The sequence below is a fragment of the Gambusia affinis genome, linkage group LG06 (genome assembly GCF_019740435.1).
Source record: "Gambusia affinis linkage group LG06, SWU_Gaff_1.0, whole genome shotgun sequence".
Classification (NCBI taxonomy): domain Eukaryota; kingdom Metazoa; phylum Chordata; class Actinopteri; order Cyprinodontiformes; family Poeciliidae; genus Gambusia; species Gambusia affinis.
In genome coordinates, this window is record NC_057873.1 from 30,189,802 (window position 1) to 30,216,756 (window position 26,955).

Below are 26,955 nucleotides of genomic sequence, written 5' to 3' on the forward strand. Positions count from 1 at the left end.
AGCATGTGTCCCCTTGCCAGCTCTCTCCTCTGCTGCTCCCTCCAGGGCTTGGCAGCCTAGCTGAGAAGTGATCCAGGAGAAAGAGTCAATTTGACCTTAGGAGGAATTACAGCAGCACCATAAGTTGCTTGTCCAAGTGCCTCTTGCTGAGCATACGGATTAGTAAGTTGAAAAGAAACAGAAAAGACACTGTTCTAACTCGCAGAACAAATTGTGCTATCTAGGTCAGATTTGCATTGGCCAGCAATGTTATATTATGCTGTATTGTAGGAACAAACAAGAAAACAGGAACATTTTACAGCTAAGAAGCTGGAGTACTAGTGAATCAAGGTGTCAATAAATCTGTTCTGAACCTAATTGTGCTGCAGACACGTCTTTTTCAGATTGTCTGTGGAAGTTAAAAGGTCGGCAGCTTCTGATTGACAGGCCGTAGTCTCCAGTCTCATGGCTCTATATTGGATGACCCAGCCTGATTAAAAATGCAGCTTGCAAGAAAAAGGAATAGGAAGGGAGGAGGAGAGGAAGGCCCAGGGTCAGACCAGACCGGAGCCTGGAGGACGGGAAGATAAAAGACACCAGTGGCGCCACTTCATGGTCACTATCTCCACCTGTCCATCTGTAGCAGCTACTGGCAGCACTCAGCCCTGCAGAGGATGGCAAGGCACAGCAAATCTTTGAAGAGATAAGGAAACAAGAGAGACACACTGTACACTCAAAAGGAGATGAGATCCAGCACTACAATCTGGCAGACTAGGGGCAGCTTTTTAGTGTTTCAGGAAGTTTCTCCTGTTTATTCGTGAGATTCATGTATACAAATAAAAAGTGCCTTTATGGCAGATTAAAAAAAAATGTTTTGGAACTTCAGGTGTTATAACTGATTATTATGAAATTCTGAATAAGTTGTCCCTTGTCCAAGAATGTTCTTTTTTCATACAAACTTTTCTCTAAAGATTATTTTCGTTCATTAATATTTATCCGTCTGTCCACAGCATGTGTTCAGACACCTCTTCCCCTCATGACAAACTTTGCTCCAGAGCAAATAAACCAGTGAATAATTTACCACCTGAGTTTCTGCCTGGCTCCTATGATGGTGGCAGAAACAGAGGTTGTGCTTTCTGGCCACAGGCTTACTTCTCTCTGTCATTTAATGTGCTAATTGTGGAGACTGGCTGACTGGCTGACTTGCTTGGCAGCTCTCTTAGGACTTTGAGGCCCATGACAGCCCAGCCACATTTGCCTTGTCAATAGATCTAATTGCTCTGAGAAAGGGCCCGGAGTGAAGGCTTGGAGCATCAGGCGTTTGGTAAAGAGAGACCCTGGCGCCATGACTGGGTCAGTAATCAAAGAGAGACAGAGAAAGGATGGGGTAAGTGCAGTGCTTGGCTGAATGAAGTAACTGTCAGTCAAATACACCTTGAATGATATATAATGACTAAGCTATTCCACTCTGTCACCATGCCAGCACCTGTCTGCCACAAGACTTCTCAAACGAGGAAAGTGAGAAGCAGGACAGGTGGAGCAGTTGAGTGAGCCAAGCCAGACATGTCTGGCAAACAAGTACAGTAAAGATTTGAAGATTGCTCATGAAAGATAGAAAGTGGAGAAATGGAGAGAGCAGGTAACCGAGACAAGACAGCTCACCTCTGTTCGCTATGCAGCCAGCTCTGCAGATCTATCAGGTTGTTAGCTCCTTATCTATCCCTGGAGATCACCCTGTCCGGCCCCGGGCCCCCAGCCCCCTGGCCCCAGCAGGTTGGGCTACATCAATATCTAGGCAGCCTTTGTTCTTGTTCTGACTCCCTGCTTCAGTGCTCCAGTTAACAGGCCACTGGCTACCAGCTTTCAGCCCAGCAAAACACCACTTACTGCACAGTCAATAAAGAGTGTGTCAGAGACGTCTCTGTCCCCCGACAGTAGACTGGAGCTCACATCATGCTCTATGTGGGTATAGACATAATCCCAGCATCAAACGACAGGTTTCTACATCACAATGGTTCCCATCAGGAGATGGTTAGGAGTTGTTGTAGAAAATCCACTTCAAGCTCGTCCGACTTTAAACTGTCAGAAGCATTAAGAAGTTTTCAGGTTATTTAGTATTTGTTTTTCTAGTTTACTTTTTAATTGTAGCTTTATTTAGTCTTCTTCCCACTAGGGACTGCAATGCTTCGGCTGTACTCAGTGTGATATGATGGTGAGCAGTGGTGCGCACAGCACTGACCAACAGCATCTAGTAGCTGTAACACCTAAAATAAAATAATTAAGCTGTAACACCTAAAATAAAATAATTACATCTGGATTTCTTTGGGCTTAAACATTAAAAATTCCAACCTTAAAATGGCCATATTTTCATTTTTAGACTTCACACTTCCTAAATCTGTGTGTACATATATATATATATATATATAAATAACATTGTTTGCATGTGTTGTATCCAACTGGAGGCTGGGAGTTGCTGCATGCTGACATACACTTCATTGTTGACAAACCTTACCAACCCACCTACTTGAAACCCGATCCAGCCAGTCCAGCAAATGCTTCAGAGCATCAATTATTAATTTGGGAACAGCTATTGGCCTCGGGGGTCACAGAGCAAAGGGAAAGATAGGGATGGAGAAAGTCGGAGAGCCCAAGTTGGAGGATGGAGGTTATCGGGGAATGCTGATTTTGTTTAATAAGTAACAACGTAAAAGCTTAGTTCTTCTCTCGTTTTTTTTTTTTGTTTGTTTTGTTTTGTTTTTTTTAATCCGCTAGCCTTCTTTGCCATTTTTTCCACTCGCTCTGCCCTATCTTCATAAGACTACTTGCTCATCCTCTCATGGACTGAATCCCTGTCTCAATATAGAAGTGCATTTGTAAGTTTTTCCATTCAAATCAATATAAAAATAAATTGAATTGAAGCAAACTTTCCATTACAATCATTCTGGTTTTAATTGCTGTGGATTTTCAGTCTCTTTGCCCTTGAACCTTTTTCTGTCTGCACTTGCTGTAGCCATAGAAAACATGTTAAATGGGAGCTATGGTCTATAAACAAGTATAAAACTATTCATGTAATGGCATGATTATTTTCTGCCCTGTAGATGCCAAACTATTGCCACTAACAATTTCACTTTCAGTTTCCCTGCAGACAGAAATAAATAGAGATCTGGTAATATAACTAGAGACTTAGAAAGATAACATGTCACATTCAGCCATGTTTAGTTGTTGAGATAATACAATCTTCACAAATCCAAAGGAGTGGAAAAAATGCCATGTACATTTACAAATAAACTTCAAATAAAAATGAGGAAAATATGTCACTGATATTATTTGTATTATTGATAAGATTGTGATGATGACATCAATTATAATTACATTAATTACCTATAGTGATTTAGATATTCTTTATTTTTCTTTTCCGCAATGTTCCTACCACTCTTTGAGCCCTAGCACAAAAACTATTCATCAAATCTGGTCATCTCGGGCAAGATGGGTCAAAAATATTATTTGTTTACAGAATTTTCATTTACTTGAACTGCAGTGTTTTATAAAATCTATTAATTTTTTCAGATTGTGTTACTACACAAAAGGATATAGTTACTTTTGTGTTGTGTTGTATTAATCACTAAAGAAATTTCTGAAAGATGAAATGTGTTAAATGTGATGCCAAATGTAGAAAATTCTCTCATAGTTCTGGATATTCTCTGTTTCATCGTCTGTCTTCCTCAAATGTTATAGTGGCAACATGTAGCAATGTTTCCCTGTCAAAGGTGCACATTATAGTACGAAACCAATAATAGGAGCTTGTTAATAGCCAAACAAAGTCAGTATGTTTCAGCAACAAGTTTTCCCCAGAACCTGAAATGGCTCTGATTTGTTCTGTCACCAAGTTGAATTCAAACACTGAGTTTTCCTATATAAAACATAGGATGGTGTCTTCATGACTTCACCTGGTATGTTTGTCAAAAATCACTGTTCTCTTGGAAATTTATGGTTTTTTGGGAGTCTTTTTTTTTTTCTCTGTTTGTGCTCTACCACTTTGTTCCTGGTTTTGCTGTGGTGCATCACAATTAAGGTAGCATTAATTGAAGTTTTCTGGCCGATCACTAATTATTGATCTTCAAAAAGCCTGACCTACTGATTCTAATTTTTGCCAATACTGATTTTTTATTATTTTTTTGTCTGAAATATTGCTAAATATAGCAAGAAAGTTGGCATTAGTAGGGCGACTAATGTTAACTGAATGTACAGATATGACCTGGGCTGATTTTTAGATCTTTGCCAAGGTTGATAGGATCAGAGGAATAAATCAGCTTCACATGTCAGTACTGACCAATCACTGATCTTCTGAAACTGAGAAAATTGGGGCCGATCTATCGACTGGCCAATTTATTGGTTTACCACTTTCTACGACCTCATGCAGTCAGGGCCTGCAGAGATACTGTTTAAAAGGAAAGAATAAATATGTTCATGATGTAACATATTGGAAATTTCTTCCTGTTAGTGTATTTTTCCTTACCACTGTTGATATGTGAATGCTCAATAAGAGGAATAAAGGAAATACAGAATACTGTCTGCTCTAAATACTCCATGAAAAGTGAATACTGCAAGTCAATAACTTGATGCAATCTGTTGTGTTTTCCTGCATATTTTTTAAAACTAATTTGAACAAAAGAAAGTAAACTAAAGATGTAACCTATTCTACATCGTTGTAGAATGTATGCACTTTACTTGGAGTCTGTCTGTGTGATTAAATTCACTTTTTTACTGTAAAGTGGCTTGAGACGTGTTGTGACTAAGTGCTAGGTAACTAAACTCAGCTGAATTGAAGAGTGAGGACTGACAGACAGTTATGAATGGTGATTAATGATCGGATATTAATAATTGCTTCAGTGGGAGTTAAGTTTGTTTTTGTGTTTCTTAAAAGAACCAATATAAAGTAAATAATAAGAATACTAGTGTTATGGTCCAACCAGTAAGGCACAAAAACAAAGGCATATATTAAATACATATATTTTCTATTTATTTAAAAAAAAAAAATCTAAACAAAAACAAATCTAAAAATATAGCAAAATAAATCATCAACTAAGGCATACCTAACTCGGGATAACAAACCAAAACTGACCTCACAAAATGAACACAGAGGGGAATTTATACACAAAGGCTATCGTACACAAACGAGGAGGGGTGGGAGAGAAGACAAAGATAAACAATGCATAAACATAAATAACTAATTCAAACCAAAACATTTTGACTACAGCACAACTGTAAAAACAAAACAAAATAACTCCAAAAATATTTTAGCGGTTATGCTATCAATACAGAGAGGCAGATTCTTCAACATCAAGTCCCCTGCTTCCAGCAGCCTGATGGATTGGTCCACTTCCTGGTTTGCCTTTCAACCAGTCCTCTCCCTCAGCCAGTCCTTCAAACTCAGCAAAACAAAGTAGTTAATGATCCAAATAAACAAAAGGTGTTTACTACATGTGTTCACTCATAATACTGAACAACCTAGTGCAATAGACACCACAAAAAGAGTGAAATTATAAATATATTGTGTGAAGAATTCTAAATATATTATGTGAAAAGATTTAAATAAATACTAACACTGGGGAAAAGATGGAGGAACCTCCTCAGCTAGTCATTACCACATATTTTAGAACAGCTCTAAGACATATATTGATCTATTCTGTCTATGTAACTTTTCTTCTTGTCTTTATTGTCTTTTCTATCCATGAACACTTTTCATGTTTTATAGAGCTTTACATCACGTTTCAATCTCTCATCAAAAAACTTTCTTGGAGCGTTGCTTTGATTGTTTTATGCATGTTTGAGGAATCCTCATAGCCATTCTGATGGCAGATATGCTTGGTCTCACCAGGCGCTGACTTCTCCACAAAGCTCCTCCTCAGAGCTGCAGTCTCCATCCAAGCTTCCACCGCACAGAGCACCCATCCCCTGCGACTCCCCCAATCAGCTCCTCCAGACTAGCGGCAGCAGCAATTAGCAAACATCTGGTGGAACTGCGAGTTTCCTGAGCTTATTATAGGAGCTATATCTGTTTAAAAATGTTGTTAAAGGCTTGATGGTGGATCGTTGTTATGCTGACGTGCTGAAGGCGGAGTGTCGGAAAGATCAGGAACTTCTACAGAGACATAGGTCCATTTGCAAAGAGTTCAATTGTAAAGTTATATTTCTTTTGATTTATGTGTGACTTATCCAAGACAACTGAAGATAGTTACTTGATTGTGCTATAACATGGCACTATATGCCTGAAATACACATAGTACTCCCCCTTTCAGGTGTTCAGTCAACCCATTTCATTTCCTAGAATAGTATTTCTGCATTTGTTCTTGCCATCACATTAGACGAGACCTTTATCTCTTTCTTTGTCTTTAAAAGGATCAAGCGGCACCACTTTCACTGTTGAGTAGCTACACAGTTCTTTTTTCAATTATTCACACAGCGAATGAGGCCAGACCTTCTAATTCCATCGGGACATGGTTGAGTGTGTTGGGCTGATGTGTGAATCAGCGATGATGTGACTTTCACTGCAGAGGTGTCAAACACTGTACTGCCTCCATTAAGGGTGTGTGTGACCACCTGGCATATGTGTGAGGGGAAAGACAGGGGTTCCTCCTGTGCTCCAGATGTGGACTTGACAAGTATATTAGCCATTCTTGTGTTAAACAAACCCCATCCCTGTGGTGGGAGATGGAGAGACGACTGATTCCACACATTAGAGCTCATTCTTCACGCCTGCTTATTCAAGCCTGCAGGAGCCCCATCTGTCTCTGGGTCTCTCTGTCACTCTCTCTGCTTCGCCTTTTCACACTTTGGTGTACATTTGCCTTTTTACACGCACAGTCATATGCCTGTTGGAGATGAAAACAAACAAAGAATTGTACTTTTTCCTTTTCTTTGACTCTCAGCCCAAACATTAGCTCTCATGCAGTCAGCCATGTGATTTCAATGGTAGTTTATCTAAGAAATCCATCAGTCTTAGGTGTGTGTACTGGCTCTATGTATCAAGCTCTAATAACACTGTAAGTTTATAACTTGCTTGACAGCCTTTTCCTTGACAGGTGTACAGTAAATAAATATGGTTTGTTATACATTTCTTTTTTTAATCTAAACTCTACTTCATGTCTTTGTTTATTGGTTTTATTGATCATGTTGGATTTAAAGAATAGCTGTTTTTGGAGTGTCATCTTGTTTTAAATAGAATACACTTTATTAGGTGACAATCTACTCCTCTAAGGTGTTAAATATTAGTAAATACAAACAACGAGTGATATAAAATGTATCAAAAATATATACATATATAAATCTGATGTTCTAATTTAAATATAAATTAATTAATTAAAGTGAAGAAAATAACAAGCATGCATATGGAAATATGTCAATCTATAAATAAATCTATAAATGAGTCCAGAGAAATGTGACCTTTATTACATGTATTAAAATGTTTCTCATGGAAACTGAAAGATTATTCAAACATTTCACATTTCAAAGGCTGTTGTTTGCTAATAATTTAAAGTGGGATGGAGAAGCAGTATAATTCATAGATTATATTAGATTATATTCAACAATCTGGCATCTTGGATGCCAAAACTGATCTCTGTTTCTTTTATTTGTGCTGACCTGCTGATTTTGATTTGGACCGAATGTGCTGCAGGTCACTGATGGAGGAAATAGTTTATAATCCAACTGAAAATTAAGTAATAATGAAATTATGCCCAATCTCATTGAAGCATATGTGACAACAAAAAATGCATCACACACATTATGTGTTTTTGGTCTATTTATAAAAAAAAAACATTCAAACTTCTTACTTTTGATACATATAGTCCATCCATGCATCAGCTGAATCCACCACTATGGTGGTGTTGGTGCCTGTCTCCAGCGGTTATTGGGTGAGAGGCAGGACACGCCCTGGCCAGTGTCCTGCCTTCACAGCACAAACTACTGCAGAGCAGTTAGCACAACAGTCATGCTTTTGGTCCAGATTTGCCTGGTGATTGAATGGAAACATAGTGGAATAATGATTCCAAGCCCAATGTGGCCTTTTTTAAGCATTCAGTCTGTTAATAAGACTGATATAGTCACTGATATAGTGAACTCCTACAGCTTTGCCTGAGCTGATAATATGACTGTACTGTGATGGAGTTAAATGTTCACTTTGCATCTGTGCGAACTACAGTTTCTAAGTAAATAAGAAGTGTTCGAAGTGAATTGTATTACAGTTGACCACTAAACAATATCCTACAAACGACCTGAACTGTCCTACAAAAACTGAAGTTGCACAGTGTGACACACACAGTTTTGCCTTTACAAAGGATTTTCCAATGACTGATTGTGCTTTTGATCATTAGGATGCCAGAAATCAGTCAAAATGTTTTGTTTTTCTTAATGTTGATATGACTATAAGGCAGTGTCTCTCAGTTATTTTCTATCATGCTCCCACTTGGATCATACATTTTTTCACACCCCTTCCCAGTACTTCTCCCCAGACTGAATTGTGAATATGTTAATATTTTATAATTTATCTGTACTAACCCCTCTAACCCAGCAACTCATGGCAAAAAGTACTGCTATAAGGAATTATGTTCTTTTCACTGGTTTATGCATGCCTTATTTTCTCCTCTTCTTCTTTTTCTTCTTCTTCTTCAGGGATTCCTCCCAGCAGCCCGGGTCCAATCACACGTCATGAGTCATCCGACAGCTTGGCATCAGACCACAGTGGCCAAGACGATGAAGAATGGCTCTCTCAGGTAAGGTTTTTGCCTCACCCAGCAATGCCCTCCCTGTACGGGTTGAACAAGCAGACAGCTCCATCGCTTCCCACACATTAACATGTCAGGTACAACATGGTTGTCCTGTATTTAGCTCTCAGGGACATACACTATCTGTTCCTTCTCCCACTGAGGATTAGGAACTTGAAGAATTTAGGCTACGTGGAGTTTGTTCTTTCCTTAGATTTTAAAGGAAGACCTTTATCCTGAATGTAAAAGAACATGCCTCACTTTTCATTCGAACTTTGTACAACGTCATACTAAACTTTAAAGCTATTTCAGTGAAAATCTTGTAGGAAGCTGTAGGTATTAAGCATCATCTATTTTTTACCTTAATTTGTTTTAATTAAATGTTTAAATGTTCTTCCTAATATCATATTCAGAGTAGTTCCAGACATCCTAAAGAATACATCAACCAGTTCCCAATTTTTTCCCAAACGTCTGAGAAATCTGGCACATTCACCCTGGTCTTTTCAGCTTGGTTAACTTTCACAGGCCTTGTCGCTCATGTCGGCAGGTAACCCACTACATTTTCACCATCAATAATTCCAATGCATGCATAATTGATTGGCTAAAATGCAACCCACTTAGCTTGCGTAGCCTCTGGTTTATATCTGCTATGATAGTTTGCCAGGAGCAGAACTATCCATTGCACTAGCCTGTATTTGAGCAACTTCCTGTCAGAGTAGCTGTAGGCCTGCATGCATCAGTGGTGGAAGATATCATGGTGCAAGTCTTTTTACCCTCGCATGTTTCCAGGGTTACTTGTTAAAACCTTTTGTGGATGCTTAGAGACTGTCGGTGAATTAAGGATAAACAGAGTAAACTAGCTGTGCTCCTGTCCCTCGAGAATATCTGGACAGACTTGAAGTTAGCAGACACAACGGCTTTGTGGATTGAGAAATACTAAATACATGTACAATGTATTGGATTAGAGGCTAAGTACTGCTTCATTTCATTACATCATATCAGTTTATTAGATTATTGGTGGGCATTTCCGCATTTGGTTGGGATTTAGGATTGATCAGCCGTCCCCTAATGGAATGTGAGGTTTGTGACCCTCAGTGTGAGTACCTCAGCAGGCTGCTGTGTGGAGCCTTTTCCTGCCCATCATTGTCAGTTGCTCTTAAGTTGGCTGTCAGTAGACAACAAAACCTTCTGTCCTGACAGAGTCCATCAGGGGTTGTTATTTATTATCTGTCAGTTCTAATGCGATGGGGAGGGGTAGACATACAGCACATTACAACGGCTGAACTTTGAATGTGTTCTGTTTAACAAAACACAATTTTAGGCCAGTGACTCATTTCCATGAACAGCATATTGAATACATACTGTTAAGCCACAATATTGTGAAAATTGACAGATAAAGTTACTCATAATTCATAATATCCACTTAAAGAAATACCCTTCTGTCCAGGAAACGCTACAAGCTTTCGCCACAAGAATTTTGTGGATGCAAATTACTTCAGCTTTGGATTTGAGTGCCAGACAATGTCTAAATGTGTAAAGTATCATTTTACTTTATTGTAATGTCCTCTAGAGCCTGCATTAAGCAAAACATTATGTTAGTGGGTGAAATGAATTAGGCAGAAAGTGAACATTGTTCTGATCGTAACCAGAACCAGGAATGAGAGTTAAGACATGAGATAGATAGTATTGACAAGACAAAGGGACAAAATCATCTCTAAAACTGAAGCACTTGTTGGATGTACCAAGAAAAGAACAGTAGTGAATCAGTGACAGGGTCCCAAGTGGTCTAGGTCACTGAAATACATAGCAAACAAAATGTGCTTAAAGGGGAAGAAATCCAATTGTTGCTTAAAATACTGCAGATGTTTGTTCTGTTAGAAAGGTGCAGCCTGATGGCAGATACCACGGCTCTCCTTCAAGGTGTTTCTGTGTTTAGGCCTTTAGTCATCATAATGCTGTGGTTAATGTATGCTTTGAATGACTTATGCTCATTATAAAAACAGTGTTTTTCAGGGACACTGAAAAATGAGGTATTTTCTCAATATTGAAGCACAAAATTTGACTACGCAAATAGTCTAGAGGTAGACGATCGGCTCTGGAAGCTTCAGTTAGCTGCTTTATTTTATAGGATTTGATTGTAATTTTAGTTTTTAAGTTTTAAATATTAATACTTAGGACAAAGCATTTTAAAGCATGGCAAATGTCACAGAATATAATGTGCTTTTAAATAGATGCAATAGTTTTTAGTTTTATTAAGCATAGAGTTTAGGGCTGCAACTGATGGTAATTTTAGGAACCAGTTACTCTTATTATTTTGACAGTTGGAAAAGACAGAGAAGAAAATTGGCATATTTTGCAGATTTTTCATTAAACCACTTTATTTACCAATTTGTTTTATGCAACATTTTATTTATATATTAGAAAGTCACTAAAAGATGCAAATAACCAACAAATACATTCTTTTAAAAAAAAGTAAATAAACATTATTGTCTATAAGCAATAACAACCTTCCTTACTCATCTGTTAAGCATCGACCTGCAGCAAACAATCCTTCTAAGATCAACATGTGAAAAGTTGAGGCCTTACTTATTGACTAAAAATTGATTGATTGATTGATTGATTTATTGATTGATTGATTTGTCTGGTTTGAACATATTTACAGACAAAGGTTTTTTTGCTAACAAATGAAAAATGTGTATACTTTTTGAACAATTTTGTCTGAAATAATGCTCTGAGTGTTTTGTTCTTCATCACAATGTATTTTAGAGCCTATACATTCCAATTAATGATTATTTAATTAATAAAGTAGTTAACAATTATTTAAGCAATCATTGTATCACAATAAATCTGATTAATCATTTCATCCGTAACAGAGTTTGCTCTTAGCTGCACTGAGGATTTTTAAAGGATAATCCACAGTTTCTCAGCAGTTCTGGTCAGTTTGCTGTGCAGCGAAGGGTCTGATGTGATGTAATGATTATGATGTCACCTCTCTGAATGCACAGGTGGAGATAGTGACCCATACTGGCCCCCACCGTCGCCTGTGGATGGGCCCCCAGTTCCAGTTCAAGACGATTCACCCATCAGGTCAGACCACAGTCATCTCCTCATCATCCTCAGTGCTCCAGTCCCACGGCCCCTCTGATGTGCAGCAGCCCCTTTTGGACTTTGACACAGATGACCTGGATCTACGCAGTCTTCGGTATATTAAAACCACTGAGCATGTTTTGTAATGGTGTGATGGTAGAAATTGCTCACATCACAAGATGAAACACAATATTGTTTCTAACACGATGGGATGCAAAGCCTTTTTGACAGTATGTTAGGAGAAGATAAAAATTCCTTATTTCTTTTGGTTTTCACAAATACATTAAAGGTTTCAGAAGGGTTCTGTAATTTGTGTGGAACATTTTAGTCCAGATAGGACCAGTTCTCATGCTTGTCTTGATTGAACACAGTTCTAATGGTAAAATAGGATTAAAATGCATTTTGTTTTACATTTTTGAATCTAGTTAAAGGTTTCTTAAATCTCTAAGTAGGTTATAAATAATCTTTGTCTAATGTAGAATTAATCAGTACAAGTTGGGCCATTCCAGGTATTTCAGTTTGAGCTACAGATGATCAAAAACAGTCTGTATAAAATCCATATAAAAATGAGCAGCTGACTGTCAGACATATTGTATATGTAATGCTATGAACGTTTTTGTTCAGAATCCAGCCAGTACGCTCTGAGCCAGTCAGCATGCCCGGTTCATCTCGGCTGCTGACCGACCGCAGAGGACAAACCAACATCATGGATGCCGGCTCAGGTAGGAAGCTTCCCGTCTTTTCTGGTCCGGGGTCCATCATTTGTTTTTCAGTTTGGTCCCACTCCTTCCTGGTTTACTGTGGTTGCTTCCATCTAGTCTTACTTTCTGTATCACCTTCATTTTGTTTCACACCTGTTTATCCTGTCGCTCACATCGGACAGTAGATGCTGTCAGAGTTGTTTGAGCGAGTGTAGACTCTGTCTGTTGAAAATGAACATATTTTGATCAATACGAGTGTCATAATAATTGATCATGCCATTGTGATCATATTGCTTGCCCTTTACCTAAGCTGATCATAAAACTTTTTAGATGACCAATTTCTGACTGGAACAAAACGTGACTTAGAAATCGTTCAGTTTAAGGAGCCAAAATAACTCAAATCTCATGACATAATTCCTTTCTTACTCACTGTTTTACATATTTATATATACAGGAAACTGATTATTAAAGTGTTTTCTAAGTTAAATGGCAACATTTGGACAACATGCAAAGGATATGTATTATATATGTCAATCAACTACACAGCAAATGTCATTATAGCTTACAGACCCGTTGCTGTGTGACATCACACGGGGAAGATCCCGCCCCCAGCTTCCTGCTGGAGGGCAAAAAACTGCTGGTGGCGATGACTACTGTTAGATTTAGACATGAAAACATAATAATCTAATGGACTGAATGTTCCATTGTTTGTGTGGGAAATGTTTCCGTGTTATTTGGTGTTTATGTTTAGTGGCGTGGTTGTCAGTCACTTGCTATAACAACAAGTCTGTGTAGCTTAGCCAACACAAAGAGTGAATAAAAAGAAGAATACGAGAGATTTTGAGTTCAACATTTTTTCTGCATTATTTTCTCCTTTTCTGTGGCGCACTGTACCAAATTAAAAATACTTACATCTCCAGGTTTTATTTCATTAATGGAGCTGTTCTGCCATGGCAGCGCAGCTATGGATGGTGGGTAAAAGAGTAGTCTTCTTGCTCTCCACCGTTGTGCGCATGCGGAAAATTACAGATGTAAACAATGTTAAATTAAAAACAGGTTTTAAATTGTATAAAGCAAAATTATTAGTGCTTGATGTTAACCTCTTGAATTAGTGATTAGTTCACTGAGCACTACTAACTGCAAACATGAGTCTCTATAGGTAATCCCTGCAGAATGCAGACTCTTATCTCTTATCTCACAATTGTTTGACATGGTTGATGACTGGTAGAAGGTGAAAGCAACAAAGCAGAGCAACTTTGTTGTAGCTTGCACAGCCTCCATGGTATCTACTGAAGTCAGCTCCTGCTCAGTTTCTGCCTTCATCAGTTGAACAAGTCAAATCCAAGGCTGGCTCTCAAAAAACCCCTCTTTGACCAGAACCAGTCAAGTCGAAAACAACCATAGCTTCTGTGCATTGTGGAAGAAACAAAGTGAGCAGAATGAAAGCCAACATGCCCCCATAGAAGATACATTGTCATCTTAAAGCTTTTGTATTTCCTCTGACTTCATGTTTAAATGCCTCTCTGATTCTGAAGGTCTTCTTCCTTTAGAAGAACCAGACGATTCCTCTGCATTCTACTGGAATTGGGCCAACTCTTGTTTTGCGAACACCAAAACCTTCTTTTGAGATTGTATCACCCACAGTGAGGAATTCAAGCTAATATTTTTCTACTTATATCCTGTCATGCCAGAATTATGAAGAAAATTTACTTGAAGGCCAGAATGTGTGTCAGCAGACAGTGCAGGTACCAGACATACATCAGCCATGTTTTAGTTCCTGTATTTAGTTTACTTTATCATTAGCTTTTGAGTTTCACATTTCCATTTTGTATTTTAATTTAGATGTTTTTTTTTGTTTTGTTTTTTTACTTTGTTACTTCCTTTAATGTGAAAAAAGAAGCTTTGAGTTAAAACATAAATGCAGTCTAATCGAAAAATGACCAAGATCTGCCTTCTACTCCCAAAATATAATGCTTAACTTGACAAAGTGTTTGCTTCATGTGTATGCACAATGATCACTATTTAGTGGCAAAGGACTTATCACCTATTGCGTGACATTGTGACCCGTTGTCTGGTGTGTCAGGGCGACAGAGGAGTGCCTGTGGCGTCTGTGCTTTTATCTGCTGTCTTGTCACAGATGCTTCTCTCATCTGATTTTGCCTCATGCTGACACAGAGCTACTACTGGTTTCTTCCCCCAGGTGTCAAAAATACTGAGAGCCTGTGTCACAAATAGGCGTGTCACAAATAGTTGGACGTCAGATAGTGTCTTTTGTCCTGCACCACTGCCTGTCTTTCAAAAGCTGGCAGTGTTTGTGGCAGACTTCTTTGAGATCAGAATCTTCTCAGAAGACTGATGACAGCAGATTTCAGGCCTCACTGGAAATGCTAGATGTGAGCTTTTGAGAAGGAGAAGACCTTTTTGCCACAGCCACCTGTCACTGTGGCCCTTCCAGATCCAAAGCCAGCTCTACTGTTGTTCTTCCTCCTCCTTGTGCCTCATTTCATCCTCTGAGAATCATATCTGTGGTTTTTCTGTCTCCAGTCAGTAACAGAGGCAGGCCGAGGGATGGAGGTGATGCTTATCGCTGTGCACGCGTGTGCGTGTGTGTGTAGGCGTGTGTGAGACTGTGTGAAGGGAGGCTTCTGTGTTGTGTCCTGCCTCTGCCATGGCGCCGTCTCTTATCACACCACACATCTCTTTTGTCTCACCCCTTGAAGAAGCTGCCTGTGTGTGGCATACCAGCAGCAGTTTGCACTAATGCTTGTTCCAGCTCCAGCTCTTCCAATCACATACTGGCTAATTGGATTCCATTAAGAGTGGATCACTCGTATTCAGCTCTTGATTAGTTTTAGAACATCTTTGAACACATTGCTAAAGCAGCACACTGTGTGTTTAGGTGATGCTAACTGCAGTGTTACAGCCTCTGTGGATAAATGTTGTTCAACTCCATTTCTATTTGGTTCTATTTAGAACTTTAGTATCATGTCAACTCATCAAAGTTTAATTTACTAGTACAGGACAGTATGGAGCCTGTTTGACTTGATCAGAATCAGCGATCCATTTGTCAGTAGAGACATTTTTACCCTTACAAAATGTGTTTAATACTGCCAAACCAAACCTACCCTATAAAAATGCATTAGTTTATTAAGAATAATACAATAAAATGACAGTTCATGAATAAATACATGAATATTTATTTAATACATGCAGGTTAATTAATTAGACCTTGTAAGTAACCAGTTAGAGCCAGGAGGAGGACCTTAACGCTGTCAATAAACCTCATGTACATGCTGCTGATAGTGTTAATGGCAGAGAAACAAGTTACCATTAAAGGAAAGCTGTTTATCCACTGTCACCGTTGACCTTGCTCAGGCTTGTATGCTTTGCATTGTATAGCAGAGAGCAAAAGATACACTGTGAGCAGCGCATACACAGGTTTGATTGACAGCGTTAAGACGTTAGCTTTAAAAGGAAGTGAAAACATTTTCTTAAAAAAAGTCATATTTACACATTCTTAACCTACACGTGTAGCCATGTACACATTTACTCTAAATTAAAAAAAAAACATTTAAAAAGTATCAAAACATTAGCAGAATGATATGTTTGGATCAATATTACATTCTGAGTTACAGAAATATGATATATGGTGCTTAACCCAAAACCTAAATAAAATACACTTAAATATGGGTGAAAGCATCAGTTGTATTGTTTAAAAAAAAAAATCAGTCTATATTTAGACAAAAAGCTGAAATTTGAAAGAAATGACTCCCTACATCTAATGGATGGAGATCAATATTTCCTTGTTCCCAGGTAAATCCAATGTTTAAAGGTAGTGAGGTCTGGGATTAAACTTTTAATCAGTTAGTCCTCTTTACTACATGATTCTCAACAACACAGCTGCTGTTCATAAATCTGAAGATTTATGAACAGCAGTGTGTGTGTAGTTTATTCATTTAGTGACAATTCATGTCGTCTCAAGACACACACAGGGCACCATGCAGTTAGATTGAATCTGATTTGGTCCAAATTGAATTCATACCAATTCAGTTTACTACTTCACCATCCAGCTTTATAGTCAGATTTAGATCCAATTAAATACAACCCAAATCCATCCAGATCACAGTGATGGTGTAGTATTCAGATCTGTTCTGTTACTTAGTAAATCACTTTCAGGAGTGTTTTATTTGGCATTTCACAACTGGTTTAAAATATTACTCCCTACAATAAGAACCTGTTCTCTGCTTCAGAATACACGGGCGTGTCCATACTGTCATGTATGTTAAGCACATTTGGAGATTTCAAATTCTCTGGCAGACTCTGGTTTGTTTGTGTGAGAAGCTACAACTCTGCTGTCCTCCTCCCAGTGACTCACTTACAGTCAGTCAGTCTCCCCAGTGTCTGCTCCCATCTTATCTCAGCCCATACACTGCGCTTATCTCTGCCTTCCCCGAGGTGACGGGATGCCGTCTGCATGGGACACACACACACTCACTCAGACTGAGCTGTGCAGAGCTTCCAGTCCTGACTTTTTTTGACTCAGCATCTCTTTCCTTATGTAGAGTCAATGCCACAGTGTTACCTTCCCCTGGCCGCAATAAACCGGATCAGTGTAAAGCTGCTATCTGTGCCCACCATCTCTAGCCACTAAGTCTTGCTGTGGGGTGTGTGATTGTGTGTCTGTGCGTGTTTAGAGGCAACTTCAATCAAAGCTAGACTACACAGGGACATTCTATGGCCTGGCTGTTCATATCAAGGATGGAAAGAAAAGGAGACAGACCCAAAGGAGAGATAACACAGCAAGACTGAATGAAAGAGCATTTAATCTTATTCCTCTACTTGTGTGTACGCACGCACGTTTATATCCTACCTTCACGCTGCTGCTGTTGTGTTTTGACTCTGTAAGACTCCCCAGCCTTGAAAACATAAAATCCCCCGCCAGCCATCTTGTTATTGTTTTGCACTTTCAGTGTTTGTTTCTTTGTCACTGCGTTTCTTCCTCGCTGTTTGGCTCCATCTCCAAGTGTGTGTGAGTTATCTGTGAGGATGAATCAGTGATAGTGTGTTAGCTGGCATCAGAGCAGAGCAGGCGGGACGAGATGAAGCCAGCTTATCTGCTGGGTTGGATTGTCCATGTGTGTTTGCTCATCAGGGTTTAACTCATCATATTATAAATATACTCTTCACTAAGCAAAATAGATCTAGTTTTTAATCTAAATGTTAGAAATTCTATATAAACACAACAGTTTTGTTGACAGTTTTAACTGGATAGAGTAAAAATGGCTCCACTTAAGAAGCTAATGCAGGTATGTTGTGAATGTCCTCTGCATTTGTAGACACACGTATGCTCATGCTGTATCTTCTCCCTGGAGGAACGGGTCTAGTGAGTGTCAGTCCATTAGCAACATCCTGTGAAGCAGTCAGCTGATCGGTGTGTGATCAGCAGCTAACAGCTATTAGTTCATCCCCCCACATCACTGCTCACTTCCCAGTGCCGTGCTTCATTTCCTCAGTGTCAGCCACTGGCATCAGCTTCTCATTCGCACATATCAGATGTGATGATATATTGTTACACTAAAAAAATTCCATGTTCAGCACTGTCTTAATGTTAGGATCCTGAGAGTGTTATGGAAGACAATATTTAGTTTTACTGCAAAACAACTGGTGAATATTTGGGTTTCCTGTTCATAATTGGAGTTATGTTCCACAGAAAAATAGGTAAATCGTCCAATGCTGAGTAGGTGGGATCCACTTCCCTGTTTCCAATGTTTTTTTGTTCTTTTTTTTTTTTTTTTCCATTTCATTGAAATTTGCAGATATTTGTCTTTGCACAACTTTTTACATAAATCTGGTCATTGCAAGTTTATTCTTACTGTGTCCAGAATCATTGCCATGGTGATGACTCCATTTCAGCCCAGCACAGGTTTTCCAGATGGCCTCCCATTAACAGTATGATGGGAATCCCAAGGAGTTCGTGGCAGATTGGATGACTGTAAGGTGTTTAGATCCTCTGCAAAAACAAGCCCAGATCACCACTCCTCCATTTCCATGCTTAACTACTGACAAACTGTGCTTTAATTTCTGCAAACATCTCGGCTTTGCTGCCATTGTTCTGAGGAGTAGAAACTAAACAGTGCTGCTGCTTAGAGAGAATCGGCTTCTTGCAACCCTTCGAAACAAGGCGTATTTGTTCAGACTTTTAATAATCTTCTTGTCATGAACTTTAGCATTTGACATATTGAGGCCTGTGGAGCCTGAGTTGAAGCTCTTGGTGTGTATCACACTGTTGATCTTGGAGTGAAATTGCTAAGCTAGGTTGTGCAATCCTGTGAAGATTGGCAAGAAGTTGATAAACATCACATCTGATTAGCTGCATCCTGTCCCTTTTAAATTACATTAAATAGAAATGGTGTGAAGTTACTGATAGACATTGTAGACCTTTAGGTTTTTAAGTTCTACAGTAATCTAATGTAATATGTTTTAGTTGGAAAACATTATATCATTAAAATATGTCTAAAAGAGCTGATTATTTTTCATTTATTGTGCAAAGTCATTGAATTTTTTTTTACAACACAACATATTTCCAGTAAAATGCGTATTAAAGTGTTATTAAAATGTATTCCTGTCACTGGTTTGCCAGTGAACTGGCACGGTGGGTTTCAAGTTGTACTTAATTAGAAGTCAGTGAACAGTAGTCGGCACCAGTGGTCATATCCTATGGCCATTCTTTTCTATCAGTGTGTGCATGCCTGCACCTGTTAGCATCAGTAACAAAGTGCCCCCTTGTCCTGGTGACCCACCACCTCCTTACCACTGACGGCACCACCCTGAGGCGAGAAGGGGCTTTCCCCTCGCTTATTGTTCTCAGAGAGAGAGCAGCCAAAAGAACCGTAGAACCGTTAGTGGTCCCACAAAAAGACTAGAATAGATGGTTGTTAAGCCTTGCAACACACACACACACACACACACACACACTTACCATAATGCACATTTTTCCTGAAATCATTGCCTCCTACTTCTTTCCTTCCCTTCATACCTGAGCAGCCATGTAAATGATGAGGCACCTGTGCGTAGGTATTCATCTCGTTTTTTCTTTTACTGATACACACACAAACACACGCACACACACCAGTAACCTATACCCCACAATTACCTTCCAGCCCCATAAAGGGCCCTTGTATTTTTGTCCTGTTCTAGTCACACTGACAACAGTGAGCATATAGGCCAGAAGATGCCATGCCATCTGATCTCTTCCTTAAATACAAATACCCTCATTTCCTGGGAACCCCTCCTCCAACAGTAGACACCTTTGTCACCCTGCTCCCAGCCCCCCAATCCCCATCCATCCTGTCCATCACCTCAGGGTGTGCTTGGTGACCTGCTGGCTGGTGATAGGACAAAACAGCCAGTCATCTGCGCTCCTTTTTGTTTTTGTCATCACTAGCAATTAGGCTACAGGAGACGCTGGACTGTTATCAGGATCAGGAAAAGGAGGGAAAATGATCTGATGGAAGTATTTTGAAAGAACAATTAAAGAAAAGCTTTGCTGCGAAAGGGAATGGGCCATCCAACTGATTAGTTTAATGCTTATTTCTCAAGCTGCTTTCTAGTTAGAGCTTCTTTGGTGCTGAGTTTGTTTCCTTGGATAGCCAAATTCTTTGTTGACTGTGATCTGCGGAAAAAACAAAAACGAAAAAAGCTCCAAGAGAATCCTGGCACAGTCAGTTTGTTTATGGTCGGAGAGCAAATGGACTGATCAGGGAGCAAAAGAGCCAGAGTGACTTGAGTTATTGACATATATTAGATCTGAGAAGATTGAAATCCTTTCAAAATGTCTCAGTGTGTTGCTGTCTCTTCCTGCTGCATGTTTAAACGCTGACTAGCTGCCTGCAGTACCTGCTGGTCAGCCTGGGCTGCTTCCAGTCAAACCATCAGCAATTGGACCTGCAAGACATTGACTAGGCTGTTTGGTGCTGTCTGACTGCTTTAAACTGAACTGAGTGAAAGTAGGCATTAGCCGCCATGAATCAAAGCTAGATTTTAGCTAATTCATTAAGTTGAATTTGCTAGTTTTATGAGCACAAGTAAATCATTTAAGCGCCACACAAAGAACAATGCCACTGACAGCCGTCTCTTTCAGAAATTGTATTTGAGTTGGAGAGCTTTAGCCTCATGTAATCATCGATGCTGGAAATGGCTGCCTGATCAGGGTGTGACATGGATTGTTATGAAGGGATGCTGATCAGGTCTTAGTGTTGCTCTCAATACGTCTCTCTTTGCATGTGTGTGTGTCAGATCACTTTTAATCTGCAAGAGATGGAACGCCCTCCAGCATTAGTGCTGTACAGAGAATGCTTGTGTGTCTGTGCATCCATGTGACGGTGTGTGTATGCGTGTGGGTGTGTGTGTGTGTGTGTGTGTGTTAAAAGAGCCAGAGGGCAGTCAAGACTGAGCAGCTGCTCTTTATAGTGACTGAACGGACACCAATGTGTCAGGCATCTGCCATGCATTCACCCAGCATTCTACCCACTGTTGTGTGTGTGTTCATTTCAGTGAAAGTGAGAGAAGATATGTTGGTGTGTTTTATCGTGTCATTTGGTTCATAATTTTTTTATATTGTAGAATAATTACTTTTACATGAAAATAAAGGTAAGTGTGTATAGCTAGTGTTTCGGCCAGAACATTTTAGTTTGATTGAGGAAACACCTTATAGACTGACGGTCTCTGCACTCACTTGTTACAGAGCCATAGTTTGCCCCAATAAAGGAGGGAGGTGTCTCCATTAAAGCCACCCTTTCATTACTGTGACCTCAATTTGTGGTAGGCACATTGCCAAGATGCCCATCCGTCCGTCTGTTTGAGTCCACCATGACTTTCATTGAACATTGACCTCACACACACTCCCATCGGCACAAGCAGTATGGAGGCTGAGCTGTTCAGGCTCGCGTGAGCATGCAGGCCTGAAAAAATCAATCCCTCCCATCAGAATGATACCAAAACATGTAACTGAGATAAGTCCTGATTCCTTACAGTCAGAGAATTTCTGTTTTTGAATTGTAAAGTTGGATCTGACCACTATTAGAGAATGGCATTTCTAGCTAAGATACTAATTTTATTTTTTTTAAATGTGCTATTATTCTTATTTTTATTTTATTCTGTACTATTTCAGTACAACAAGCAAGCTGCATGTTGTTAAAATGTGTTTACAGGACACTGATAAGATTATTTGTCACATTTTCCTCATTGACAGACAACCTTACAAATCTGAAGCAAATAAAAAAAAAAATTATAAAGCACATTTGAAGAAAAAAATTTGCCAAAACGTTAAAGTGCTGTACATACTGATAAAAAATCATTCCACTAAGTATTACGGTGTATCGTGATTTTGCTGGCATGATAAATTTGCAGTGTGTTGTGCTGCCCTACCTGCCACTCTGTCATGTTTAATCACAGGTCCACAACAAAGTAACTAAGTACAGACTATAGGAAACATTTGGTGTCTGTTTAGTTTACAGTTGCTATGTTGACCGAATCTCAAGTCTTTTGCTTCCTCTAATAGGTTTCTTTCCTGGATTGTTCTATATAAGGCAGAAAGAAAAAGAAATGACATTTTGAAAACAAATTGCATAACTGAGGATAGCACAATAATGTCATTGAAATTGTTTCAATTTTAATTGCAATTGAGTTGCAATTATTTAATTGCAACAATTTAAATGCATAATTAGTTGTAGATTTTTAACTAAACCAAGTGAAATTGGAACTCAATTAAACAATTATTTCATAAATAAAATAGATATATTAAAAAAGCAACATGCATATCGTCAATTATAAAAGTAGTCTTATAATTATAAATAGATGAATGGGAGAAAAAGTTGTGGATTTAATCTACAAAAAGTCAGTATGGAGGAAATAAAATCTGCTTTAATTTGTGCATAGAAAAACATTCTGGTGTAGTTAAAGTAGGAGGTAGAACTAAGTAAAGTGGAAATAATGTTGCTCTTGCAGCTTGCCACATTATAAATCAAAATTTGGTTAAAGTTTTGTGCCACAAAAATGGAAATTTGCTAAAATAACTCCATTGTCAAGAATTAACAAATTACTGTTGCCTGAATCTAACAGTCTCCCAATTAGCCTACTGTGTATTGTAAGTAAAGAAATGGAGAAATTTGTATTTAAACATATTAAAGCATATTTTGTACATCAGTTATCAGCATGCATAGGCCTGCAACATTGTTTTAAAAACTCCTGAGTCTCACCTTAGATAGCACATTATCACAGATTAAACAAATTGGCAATATATACTAAAATGGGTGGAGGCTTAGTGATTATTAGAACAAGTACAGGACTACTATCATCAACCAATAATGGAAGAGTAACTTAAAAAAATAAATATAAAAAACACCTTTTTACAACAATTGTGCATTGTACCTTTTCAAAATAAAATAAGAGCAAAAAATCATTCTTCCTTGACTTCATTAAAAAAAAAAAAAACAGACAGAATAATTGCACAAAAAAGCAGTGCCTCAAATAAACAATGTCTAGAAAAATAACAAATCAGAGCTAACATAACAGAGCTACTCCAGCAGTCTGCAGCATTAGACTAATAGTCTGATACTTTGCAACAGCAGACTTTTATTATTTTTTAACTGGCAGTAGTATCAGTGTATTACAGTCTGACAGAAACAAACCCAGCAAGTTGAAATGAAAAAAAGAATTTTAGTTTGAACAGCCCAATATGGTATGTTGGAAATAATATTTATAACTTTGAAAATCGGTGTCCATCCCAAATGACCAACTGCCTTTCTGACCAGTTTGCAGAATGAAGATATTTCTACACGGTGGGAGAGGCTGGAGGTGGAGCTGCACATGCCTGCTGTTCCACTGAGAATATGTTCTTACATAGTTTATTGGAACCTGTCTTCAGAGCAAAGTTAAATGTCTGGAACTTTGAAATTTTCTAAACAATTCTCACTCCATCTGAAATCAGTTGGGACAAACACAATAGATCGTCATCAAGAGTGATACATCTTTCGTTTTCACTTTCTCTGCCTTCCATCTGTTCCCATTTGTCTTCCCTTCTTTCCAGCTCTCTCTCTCTCTTCCTCCCTCTTGCCTTTTCTCTCTGACAGTAACCTTCCCTGACAGTGTCTCCATGCTGTCGCGCACAAATCCACCTCTGAGAAGTGTTAAAGCTCTTCCACACTCAGACGTTCACGTGCGCACACACGTACACACACGCACACACGCACACACACGCACACACACACACACACACACACGCCGTCACTCTGGATCCCGTAAGGTATCGATCTCACGTCCCGTTTGCTCTAATGGGATTTTTTACACCTAAGCATCAGAAACGCCTAATGCATCACACTGCATCTGATGTGGTGAGGCGCTCTCTCTTCCAAGCAGGCATAGTTTCATGCTGAGGGATAATTATGGCGTGGATGAGCGTTGCTGGCAAGTGTGGTAAAAAATGAATGCAGAACAGAAGAGGAGGATGCACTCAACAGCATATGCATAAGGCTCCCTGAGCATCTGACTCATGTCACAGATGTTCAGACAGTCTCTACTCACGCACACACACACGCACACCCTCCTCAGTGTTTCTCAGTGTATGCTGCTTTTTACAGGCTCCAAGCTCTGAGGTTCCCTGATGTGTTAGATGAAGAAAAACATGGAGCTTTTTTTCCTGTTTGGAAGTCATATTTATGAGATTTCCTTTTCTGGAAAAACCACACGTATCACAGTTAGCATGGAGCCAAAACCAGCTGCTAACAGATCTTTACCTTCCCTCCCTCCCTCCTCATCTTTGTCTGGGTTTCAGCAGGAACTTTGCCTTCCACCTTCTTTCCAAGTCCCTCCATGTTAGGTCAATGTGGACATATCAAGCTTTTAATTCCTTCCTTTCCCATTTAAATGATTCAGTTGTGGGTTGTATAAAGTGGAACTACAATGCTTTGGTCTGAATTCCTGACTATGGCCTCTCTTAAAGAGGCATGGTCTCTTTAAATGCAACGGAGGCTCTTCACATCCCGTCCCCCTACAGGTTACAGTGTGTTCCTCTCTGCCACATTCAGCCCTTTTTGTAGTTTTATAAACTTATACAGCAGTTTTCCAATCATTTTGGCCACTCAGTGCACTTTACACTACAGTCATATTCACCCATTCAACCACAAATTTCTACACCAGTAGGCAATTTGGGCAGGAGGAAGCTGGTATCAAACCTACTGGCTGAAGTTGCTGAAACACTCGTCTGAAGAGCTTTGTGCCAGCAAAACAAACTTTCTCTACTGATGAGGGAACATTTCCAAGAACAATAAAACATAACACTTTGAAGGTGTCCTGATGTAGAGGGATGGTGTGATAAATTGTGTGTGGTTGCACTCTGCTATTTCACTCATTAGGTACAATCTTGACATTTCAATGAGCAAACAACAAAGCTACCAGATCAGGCTCTGTGTAAGAACCCAATAAATGGGTTTCTATGTCAGGACATTAGAAAGTCCTCTGAATTTTTTTTTTTTTTACTTTTAAGTTTTCTGCCTTATATAAAAATTCTCAGATCATCTACCAGGCAACACACAGTGGATCTAGAACTCCTAAATCATCCTCTAGTTAATAAAAGTATCTCATGCTTTTCTTTTATTTATAGGATTCAAATTTCTTCACTGTCAAATGTCTTCTGCAGAAATGTTAGTTTTGCTACAGGATTCTTTTCCTTTGCTCTTTCAGCCAACTAAATGTGGTTTAGCCAAAAAAACGATGCTCCACTGCTGGCTTCCAAATGACCTCAGACTTTCATTGCCTCTTTCCTTTCTTGGTGTCACCTCAAGGCTGACCAGGTGGAGGTGTATTGCAGCAGTCTCATTTCCTCAGGTGTGTGTGCATGCGTGGGTGTGTGTGTGTGTGCGTGCGCACGCAAAAGCCCCAGTGCATTTACGTTGATACTATCTACTCACCTGCTCCTGCTAGCCCACAGAGGCAGCCATTGTGTATTGATGGTACCCAGCAAAAGACTAACGTCCTGCAGGTGACAACAGGTGTTGGTTATATATGTGTGTGTGTGCGTGCCCGTGTGTGTGTGTGTGGTGGTGGATAATATCAAGGAGGATATTGTTTGTGCCATGGCAGGAGTAGTTAGAGGAAGAGGGGAAGAGGTTACAGCCTTTCTCTCCTCACCTGGAAATTATGTTCTGCCGCCATTTTACTGGAGTGTGTTTCCAATCACTGCAGGAACGTGAGAAATGTCCGCTTGGGAATTCCTCCCAAACTTCCAGTCTGCCTCTTGAGCTTGTGCGTGCGTGTGTGTGTGTGTGTAGAAGTGTGGTTGCAAATGTTGCTGGATAGATCAGGACATATTCACTATGTGTCAGCTTTCTTCTTCTTCTTCTTCTGTGATTTAAGATCCTGCAAATACAGTTGGAAAAAAAAAAAGTGTAATTTCTACATTGTTGCCATGAAATCACAGTGTTTCCAACAATATTTTGAAAGTATCTACAGGTAAAAATAATTTTAACTATAAAAATATATAAATATTTGTTGCACAATCTAATTTAATATATCTATAACTACACATATAATCTAGTATAATATTGTAATTATAATATATTAATTATTGTAACCCAGTTTAACACATGCTAAATAATGACTTCTTTGGAACAAATATCCAGAACAGTTAGCAAAAATTACTTAATACAAAAGAAGAAAAAGTTACAAATTGTTCTGACTTTTCTTGAATTAGTGAAGTAAACCTGAACTTGACTTGTGATCCTTTGTGTCTTTCTACAACAAAGACGTGTTATTTGCTCTCCCACTTTGAATTCACTGCAATTCAATTAGAATTACTGCTTTTTTTTCTGCATGTCATTTTGAGGATGAAAATAAAATGTAAAAATGGAGGCGGCCTGTAAGAATGGGTGAATGTGTCTGCAAAGTGACCATCAACTGCAGAGAATTAAGTAGAGAAGAAGAAGATGCTGAGAGGTTCAGACAGGGAGCACACACATTTGTCTCTCTCTTCCCCACAAACATGTGTGCAGAGACTGGCAGAGTCTCGCTGATGTGCAGCTTTACTGGCAGCACTGGCACACATTAGCATGCTGTGCTTGCAGAACCGGGCATCTTTTGCTGAAGCTCATTGAAAAAGTGAAGTGACAGTTGGACAAAACTGCTCTTCTTTGTCCTTTTCTTGCTGTTGCTCTCAATTGTCAAGAGTGTTCAGACACAAGGTGCATGTGTGTGTGCTTTATAAATAAAAATGTCTTGTATTGCGTTGTATCTGTTAGACTGAGCAGGTACATTTGGGATCATCCACTTTTTTTTTTCTTTGCCCACTGCCATGTCATTCAGTTTTATTTAAATTTAATTTAATTCAATTCATGAATACTTTATTAATCTAAAAGAAAAAGCTGAAGAAGGAG

General features: G+C 39.0%; 1 protein-coding gene across 9 annotated transcripts in view; it reads left to right on the top strand.

Moving 5' to 3' along the window:
• The window catches only part of bcas3 (BCAS3 microtubule associated cell migration factor), a 305,494-nt gene that overhangs the window by 98,540 nt on the left and 179,999 nt on the right, over positions 1-26,955 (top strand). For 7 of the 9 annotated variants that reach the window (XR_006370795.1, XM_044118512.1, XM_044118513.1 and 4 more), the window contains 3 exons: positions 8,650-8,750; positions 11,747-11,943; positions 12,453-12,550. Coding sequence is in view for 8 of the 9 variants with exons in the window: in XM_044118512.1 (XP_043974447.1) it covers positions 8,650-8,750; positions 11,747-11,943; positions 12,453-12,550 (396 nt within the window). In the remaining variant the exon portion in view is untranslated. Of the gene's footprint in view, positions 1-8,649; positions 8,751-11,746; positions 11,944-12,452; positions 12,551-13,090; positions 13,129-18,411; positions 18,444-26,955 lie in introns of those variants that run through there. The other 2 variants (XM_044118519.1, XM_044118518.1) reach the window with 2 other exon arrangements.